Genomic DNA, 9433 nt, shown 5'->3' with positions numbered 1-9433 from the left:
GAAAAAAAAAAAAAAAAAAAAAAAAAAAAAAAAAAAAAAAAAAAAAGAGTCCCATGCATCTGTTAAGAAAAAATGAGGTAGAACTCTCAGACATATTGAGATCAGACATAGTAAGTGAAAAGAACAAGGTATAGAAGATATATATGATAGAATCCCATCAGTATAAAAGAAGACACAATGTGTGTACACATGTGTATATAATGTATATATGAGGTATGTAAACAAACATTCTGTAAGATACATAAACTGGTGATGAGACTGGGTGAGGGAAAGAGGATCCTGACACTTTCGCTTCTCATTTCACATTTTTTGCATAGTTTTAATTTTTATACTTGTGTATATGTTACAGTATAATTTAAAAAATGAAAGAATAAATTCCATTTTACCAAAAAGAACAAAGTCTCTACAGCACATGGGAAATCCTCCATGAAAAAAAACCTGAAGGGAACAGCTATAATACCAGGGACCTGGTGTCTTTCCAATTTAATCCAAGTAGCATTTAAAGATAATTCATAAGAGCTTTGTGCATTTCCCATTGGGATGACAAAATTAAGGCAGCAGGGTGGCAAAATTCATATTCTAGTGTATACTACTAAAGCATTTCTAAAGAAAAAATTTAAATATTTAAATAGGCATGTATAGGGGTAGGCCTGGCTGGTGAAAAATCATTCATTAAAAAAAAAAAAAAAATCAACAGATGGCTTAGAATTCCAGCCAATTCTTCTAAAATACAAAAAAGTACATTTTGGACCCTAACATTTTTTGGGGAAAATGTATCCATTGCAAAAGAGTCCGCTAATATAAATGCATATAATTTCATGCATTAAGAATTACAGAACCTGAAAGAGAAGTTATCCTGATGTTTACAGTGTAAATTTTGAGATTAAAAAATGAGCTTTTTCTACACTTTCCCATTTCGGTTACAGATGCACACAAGATTTCCTCACTGGGCTTTATGGAGTGATGTCACCTTGTACACTCACCTGTCAGGCTGTCTGGCCGGGGCGGAACCATCCTCTCGTAAATGTCATACTGCTGCTGTCCAAATTGCTCCATGTCATGAACAGTCCTTTGCAGTGAAGGTCCCAGATGCTGTGGTACGGCGGTCATCCCAGAGCGTTTAGGGGATGACGACCCCACCTGGCCTTGGGATGGGGAACCTACTCGAGTCTGTGCATCTGCCAGGGTCAGTGGGGACCCCACTCTGGTGGTGGTTTGGTATTGAGGGGTTGGTCTGTTGGGATTGGAGGTCTGCCGGGAGGTGACTGACCCAATCCGCCGTACAGCTGTTGGGGAGGCGGGTCTCTGTGAGTACGGAGAGGCTGCCCGCTGAGCAGGTAAGGTGGTGGAGGAGTATGCACTGGGATTCAGAGGTCGGGAGTCGGTCACTGATGGAGAGCCAAATCCACTACCCAGAGAAGTTCTCAGTGACCCCCTTGAAGGAGACACGCCTGTGCTGATAACATAAGAAGGAGACTGTGCTCTAGATGGAACTGAACTAACTCTTCTCATGGCCCGATTGGCTACTGATGGCTGATGAAAGGGGGGGAAAAAAGAGAACGGGTTTATCCAGGGTTTTGTGTCCATTGTCATTACAGAAAAAACACATATAGCTCACTACAGAATGTGAATTTGCTATCTATGTTAGGCATTTAAGTTTCTTTTTCCTTTTTATGCTTTAGAGGGATATCTTGATTTTTTCCTCATTGTGCTTTTCTTGTTCTACATTTTTTTTTTTTTTTTGGTGGTTTAATCTGAATTCTAAAATCAACCAGTAAAAGGAGATCTGCAGACATTTAATATTCCTTTTTTTCAGTCTCTACAGTTTTTTACCCTCTGCCTATGCAGTTTTCACAACACATAAAATGTTTTACTCCAAGTGCTAAAAAAAATACATGAGTGGGAAGGGTCGCTGGAAAAATGTACTTACTTCATTCCCTGTGATTCAAAGTTTGGCCAAGGTAATGCATTTATGTAAAACAAAAAAATTTTTTTTGAATACATCAGTCTAAATGTGGCTAGAGGAGTATGTATAATTGCCTAGTCTTTATGGGTTGGTCCCATTAACAAAAGGAACATGTTCTCTCAATGTGGAATGAATGAAGGTCTGAATGGAGCATGGGTCCAGTGCTCTCCCCTGTGAATTTACTTCAAGGTACAGCTTGGCTGCACAGGTGCTCTAGCCAAATTTGTTTGTTCCTTTAGCTCACGTATAGCTTGTACTAATTTCAGTGATTTCTTTTTACCTCTTCTGATCTATGAGTTCTTCGCATTAGTTCGTAGCTTTAATGAGATGCAAAAAAAGGCACCCCAAAAATCTGTTCCAGCAGGAGGAATGCTCAAAGTCTCTACTGGGTTCTTGGCCTAGCCAGCTGGAAAAGACCAACATGGAATATGAACATCCCTGCCATGGCTGATCCAAGTTTGGATCTGTAGACTCCTGCAAACATAGCGGGTATCAGATACCTGTCTTGATGCTGTACAGTAAGGAAGAAGAATGGTGGCTGGAAAAGTGGCCTGAGGGGAACAGGCATGGGAAAAAGGAAAGTAGGCTGAGAAATGAAAACAGACACGAGGACTCCGCCCACCAGCCCAGGCACAGGCTGCTCCGTTATCCTCCTCAGTGACTGTTGGAGTTCAGTTGCCATCGCCTCCAATCCACTTTTAGTTGTGGTGACAGGGAAGAAGTAGGGATAAAAGAAGGACTTTGTATACCCTTAAATGTCATAAGAGGATGTGAGCTTTGCCTCCAGCTGTCACAAGCAACTGGGCTGGTTGAAACACATACTCAAGTGTGCTCAAGTTCAGCGATTTTGGGAAGGCAATAGCCGTGGAGAGAAGATGTGAGGAGGGAAGAGAATGGTAAATAAACAATAAGGCAAGAAAGATAGGGCTTAAAAATTAGTAGACAGTTGGAAAGTTAAAATGGGTGCTTGGCTGCTAATAGTGCTAATCCCACGTGACTTGCAACTACCAAAATGGAATAACACTTGGCCCAAACAGCTAAAAAATGTGTTGCCCAGACTACATGCAAATTAAGTCTTAGAGATCCTACTGCAACATAATTCTTCAGCTCTAGGAACAAAATCAACTTATTGTAAGTTAAGAAAAAAAAAAGAGGTAACACGATCACTATTAATTAAGGAAAATAATTCCTATAGTTAAGGTAATTGCTGTTCAAAAGTGTGTCTTCAGACCTGCTGACATAGAAATTCATCTAAGCATATGAACTCCTGTAGGTATTTAGTCCAAAGTTTCTCAAAATTTTGCACCAAAGCATCCTTAATATCAAAGGAGTAAGGGAGTAAATACCTAATCAGAGGACTGGGGGTGCAGCGTCAAATAGCTTGCTATAAGCACAAGATTTCCCATTTCAGCTTAAAATTAATGTACTATATTTCTGTTCATTTTAATACAAAATGTTTCAAATTACTTAAAAATTTCTCTTGATTTGTTGAACAAAAGTGCCAAAGTCATATTGTGCTGCTCCTTTGGCACTGGGAACCGTGGTCCACTGCTGTGTGTACCTGCAGGGCTTCCTATATTGCATTATGAGAACCATAGTGTCCGTCTAACTTCTTTGATCATCTTGCTATTTTTCAGCTTCAAAGAAATCGCTGGGATATCTGGACAGATAGTTATCCTCAATGGTTACTGTCATGCAGGACTACTACTGCTTTTCTTAATCCTGGCACATGCCAGTGGACTGATGTGAATGCAGTGGCAATGAAGAAGGAACTAAGGAGTTTCTATAAATATACATGTAATATCTTTTTGGCTATCAAGTTAGAACCCTATCTCGATAGAATGGATATACTTCTATACATTAATGTTCTATAGGCAGGAATACCTATGTCCTAGGAAAAGGAAAAAAAATGTGCTCTTAGAGACAAATTCTTGTGATGAAGATAAAAATGTTTGGTTAGAATGGGCCAGTCCCATTTTATGCAGGTGTGGGAACAGCTCTGTCCTCTAGGACTTTTTATAGCATATTTTAACTACAGTATTTTTAGGAATGCATAATCCTACAGGGACTAAAACATTCCATCCAGTTCTCTTATGCTCCCCCTGGACAACTCTCTTCAGGCCAAACTTGTTTTCTGAGGAATTACTCTACTGTGTCTAGGAATTCATCAGAATTCATTAATAGGAGCTAACTAATGGAAACAAATATTTTTAGGTTTCATACCTAAACATTCCTTAACATTGTAACTCATTTTAACAATTTTGCTATTTTACCCATTTTATACATTCAAAATTGTATGTATTGGTTTTACTTTTAATAAAGAATACCTATAACAGGTATTCAACTAGGAGGGTATTTCTTTATTAGGATCATGATGTTTGGCTTACCTGAACCAGTGTTTGTCCTTCAGCTCTTGAATTCCTCACCAAATGATTATTAGTTGATCCTATGAATGAATGCTGCTGTCTATTATCTGCCTTGCTTACGTTCTGGCTGTTGTGGAAACTCCCTGCTTCCTGGTATCCACTGTCGGAATAAGAATTCATTTGTGTTGAACTTCTTGAGTTACCCAATGATCCTGCAGGGATGAAACCAGCAGGAAATATCTTTATCGTGCACTTCTGATGCTCGTTTTCAAAAGAAAATATTACAAGCAAATCTAATACTTAAAAGATAATACAACAGACCCTCACTTTCATGGAGAGATGTCTGTTCTGGTGAGTAGAGAGTCCCTTGTTCTGGCTCTGTCCTGATGAGATAGTTGTTGGGATGGACAGTGTCAGAAACTCTAGGTTTGCTTACACCAGTATTTGGCACATCTGTAGGAAGATAAGTTTTATCAGCTAAATCTAATGACAATAGTACATAAACACTTGTCAAAAAATGTTCAGATATTTGTCAATAATATCTTATAATCTATATGTTAACATAAGGCTATATTTTCATTTTAAACAGCACAGTCATTACAACCTTAATCTACATGAATGTGTTCCACTCAGTTTATTAAATTTTGATAAATTTCATAAATATTGTTTGTCCTGATTACAAGCTTCAAATTAACTCACAGGCTATATTAAATCAAAATCTAAAAACTGATCTTGTTCCTCCTTAGAAAACTCACCTCTTAAGTGACTTCTTCCAAGAGGAGTTAAGAGACTGAGAATGGTGGCCAAGTATCTAAAAAAAGGTTCTTCATATCCCAAAGTTTTAAAATGAAAACTTCCATAGTATTCACACTATCGAGCTTGGTGATAAAACCTTGGAAGATAGATCGTCTTTTTATATTTCATGTCATCTACAATCAAAGGAACTCTGTACAGAGTTTCAAGAGCTGCAAACAATGAAACTTTAACTTCTTAACCCATCTGCTTATTTTATCCCTGAAGTCTTTTCCAAATGAATATAGACTAGTATAACCTGATCATTGTTTCCTCTAGCCAAACCTGTCTCTCCCATTTTGTTTTCAACTGTGCCACGTGCCATCTTGAACTTGAAAACAAACCGCACTTTATTTCCTTCTCCATTCCAACTTCTGTTTTTTAATATTGTAATTTTAGGTGGGGTCAGTCATGCTGACTTTTTCCAGTTCCATTCAAATACGTCCTCTTTCCTCTAGTATCTTCAAAATATATTCTCTCATGTTCTGATTATCTTCACAAGTCTTTCTTTCCTCAAATTTAATTTTCACGTTGCTAACAAACTTTTTCTCCAAGAACACTACTTCACTCTCACTTTGAATATTTAAATTAAGTCTCTATCATGTTCCTGAGTTCAACATACAATTCTAAGGGTTTCAATGTCTTCATTAGTCTTTCTTCCTGATTTTCTTTCTTCCTTAAGGCCCTATTACATGCTGGGCCCTAGGAATGCAGCTATGAAAAAAGACATGGGATGTGTGTGTCTGTGGGAAAGGAATTTAGGAAAAATTTCCTAAGGGAAGTAACATCTAAACAGCATCCACTGATCACAGGAGGCAGCTTTTCCTTTCTATATAGCACTTATTACCATCTCTCTCCACTTGAACATAAACCCAACGAAGACAGAGATTTTTGTCTGGTTTGTTCACTGTTGTATCCTCAATGCCTAGGATGGTGCATAGTATGCAGTAGGTGCTCAGTAAATATTTGTTGAATAAACAAATTCCCAGCAACAACAGCAGCTTCCCTTTATTGAGAGCTGATTCATGCCTGGCATTGTGTTGTGGCTTTACCTTATTGTCTTCAATAAAGTTTGGCTATGTAAAGGCAAAGTAAAATTTTCAGGCATTGCTGATCAAGAAGTCAAACATAAGGTTTTAGAAGTCAAATACAAGGTTAAGAGAGAACTGGGAAATCCCACTGCATTCTGAACCTTTAATGATGTCAAATTCAATCCAAGATTTTATTTCCTAGCCTCTAGAAAGATTAACTGTCATTCTTAGTATTGGTTTTTAATAACCTGTCTCCTAATATATCATTTGACAGTATGCTTCCAGGTGTTAGAGTTCTGTGACACTTCTGAATTTTTAAGCTAGGAATTTCAAAAAAGATTACAGATTGTATATGGTTTCCCTGGTACAGGTTGAAATGTGATTTGAGTCACTGTTAGGCTGATAATACTAGAAAAAGATCTGCTTCATTTCTAAATCTTCTATTACTAGTTTCCAGAGTTCTAAACATTTTAATACAGCAATTCTTAAAGGAATTTTGTTAAGGACTAAGGAAAATACATGGAGTATGCCAGGCTAGAATAGTTACAGGGAAGTGGAATGGCTGGGAACAGCTGCATATGAGTTGGTGTGAAATCAAAGCTATGTGACAGCCCACGTCTGCTCCATCCAGGAATGGAACACTGGAAAAGCAAATATGAAAGAGCAAGAAACTATGGCTACAGAAGTACTGCTGTGGCAGCCTCCTGACTTCACCTACATGGAAAAATGCACTGCCTTTAAGGGAAAAAGATGTTCAGACAGTTCTTAGTTTTAGTTTTAATACAAGAGAAAATGTGGGACACAAGTACATAAAAGCCTGTTAACTTGGCAACACCAGGTGGCATGCAGTGTCAGGATCTGAAAAATTATCACCATGGAACCAAAAACCATTAGTATGAGTATCTGCCTTCTATAAAAACATTTTTTTTCAGAGCTACTATCTAAATAGGAAAAGACAAAGATACACCCTAAAAAACTGTACCTGAGCAATTGTATCTTTCACCCAATGAAACATTTTCTCACAAACCATGTGACAAGCAATGATGCTCATTTAAACTCTTCTTTATGATAAGCTATTAAAATAAATAACCTTAGACAGAGAAAGTACAAATTTTGAGATATGTGATTTCATACTGGTCACCCTAACAGTAAAACTAATAGAATTAGTATCCCCCAAAATACAAGAACAGACAAAAGTAATATAATCATGTATTGTATCTTTTAAATGTTATTATCTGACTCTTAAAAAAAAATATCTTAAAATGCAATGCCCCAGAAAACAGAATATAGAAAAGGACACTAAGATGGTAACTACAACACTAAAATACTAAATTCTCATGTACCCAGAATTCAATTTGAAGACTTAAGTAACTGGGTTTAGAGAACAGAGTGTAGGTTTTGTGTTCTACCTTTAAGTAAATAGTTGTAGTTGACAAAAAAGATTTGATAACTATGAAGCAACCAATTTTTATGCTATAAATAAGGTCTTCAGTCATTTTTCTAATTCTTAGTTGATGCCAGGTAATAAATGTCTGCAGAGGCAAAAAGATCCTGGAATCTCTTTGAATCATTAAAAGAAAGTTAAGTGGTTTTCAAATTAATTTTACTAGTATTTTGTTTTTTTGAAAACTTGTAATTTACAAATGACATATACACATGTACAAAAGTACGTATACACAGCCACCACACCTCAGATAAAGAGAAGACCCATTTCCTTATTACTTGATAAAATATTCCTCATGGTATAGTATTTTGTTTTTTTGAAAACTTGTAATTTACAAATGACATATACACATGTACAAAAGTACGTATGCACAGCCGCCACACCTCAGATAAAGAGAAGACCCATTTCCTTATTACTTGATAAAATATTCCTCATGGTAGTTTGGTATGATTCATATTTACCAATTACACATTATGAGCATACTTCAAAGAGTTCATGGAAAAATAAAAAGATAACATAAATCCTCCCATGAACTTTTAAAAGTAGTCTCACATTTATGTAATCCTACTTTAAGATGAATGTCTTTTTAAAATATCTATTATGTGGAATGAAAGAAGATGCTAGTCAGATTTACCAGAGAAACCACAGAGGCATATAGTATGGGGTTAACCATTTCAAGACCAATGCTGTAACCTGTAATTAAATAGTTGGCATATTATTATTTAACATAATCACAAGAAATCAAGAGGCATTTTTCTAAGTAAAAATGGCAAACAGCATGTGAATGCTACTTCTTTAAGTTGTGTACTGAAGAACATGTGTTACTTTAAAAAAAAATCACAAACATATTTTCTGGGACACCAGAAATATCCTATGGGGCATTTTCAATCATCAAATTAGCATCTTTAAAGAAGATAAATGTCTAAAAATATAGGAGTTGAACAAGCTTTAAGGTAGAATGAAATCTCCATCTTTGTGTAAGACTGGGTAGTTATTGGAATCATGGACCTTCTTGCCTGTTACATTTCATCTGAGTATTCTAATCTTAAAAAAAAAAATCCCACAATTAGAAAATGTAGAAGGCTGCATGTAAGAAAAAATTAGTGTGTAAGGGACAATAATGCTGTAGGGCTGTGAAAATCTGGTATATTACCTACCTCACAAAGCTCTTAGTAAAAGATGAGATACAAAGTGAATCATTTCATTTCTTCTCTGATGTACATCTCCAAATATATAGTGTGCATAAAAATATACTGAGTCAAAAGCGTTTCTAAAGAACCTGGAATTGTTAAAATAGCTCTGCTTTGTTACTCTGTTTCTTGCTGTTTATACTGTATGAAACGAGGAAGGTCTGTACTGTGTGTAATATCACCATGGAAACAAACCTAGAGATCCGTAAGGAAATTTTTATTATAGACAACCCTGTAACTAGTCTTTCCAGTCCAGTGCGCTGTAACCTCCATGCTAGATTCTCCTTTTCTGTGCCTGTTGAGTTGCTATGTGTTTAGGGGTTTGCCCTTACGTAAGAGATAGTGTAGTGTGAGTTTTAGTGGGCTCTTGGGATGGTAAAAGCACACAAAGTTAAGGCAGATGATACTCTCTTTGAAAGTTTCTTACAACGCTCTGGCCTGTGCATTAAGGTTAGGCTATTATACCCAGAGGGGCAATGCTTTGAGTAGAAAATTTTGTCTTACTGCGACTCAATTTCCTGTTTGGCCATGGGGCGCTCACTTCCTATAGGCTTAGAAACATGTCTGCTTTCCAAAGAGGTGCAGAAATACGTCAGTGCCTCCCATGGCTAGGAAATAAAAGCTCTGGGCCAAATTCTGGAAGA

At 36.7% G+C, this 9433-nt stretch overlaps 1 protein-coding gene across 6 annotated transcripts in view; it reads right to left on the bottom strand.

Moving 5' to 3' along the window:
* The window catches only part of PKP4 (plakophilin 4), a 235230-nt gene that overhangs the window by 52508 nt on the left and 173289 nt on the right, over positions 1 to 9433 (bottom strand). For 5 of the 6 annotated variants that reach the window (XM_008574306.1, XM_008574309.1, XM_008574307.1 and 2 more), the window contains 3 exons: positions 4654 to 4785; positions 4354 to 4544; positions 984 to 1533 (listed from right to left, as the gene is read on the bottom strand). In XM_008574306.1, coding sequence (XP_008572528.1) covers positions 984 to 1533; positions 4354 to 4544; positions 4654 to 4785 — 873 coding nt within the window. The remainder of the gene's footprint in view (positions 1 to 983; positions 1534 to 4353; positions 4545 to 4653; positions 4786 to 9433) is intronic. The other variant, XM_008574305.1, reaches the window with a different exon arrangement.

Source organism: Galeopterus variegatus, unplaced genomic scaffold, assembly GCF_000696425.1.
Source record: "Galeopterus variegatus unplaced genomic scaffold, G_variegatus-3.0.2 Scaffold1031, whole genome shotgun sequence".
In the NCBI taxonomy this organism is placed as follows: Eukaryota; Metazoa; Chordata; class Mammalia; order Dermoptera; family Cynocephalidae; genus Galeopterus; species Galeopterus variegatus.
The sequence above is the reverse complement of the archived record's forward strand: the minus strand, read 5'-3'. Positions and strand labels throughout refer to the sequence as shown.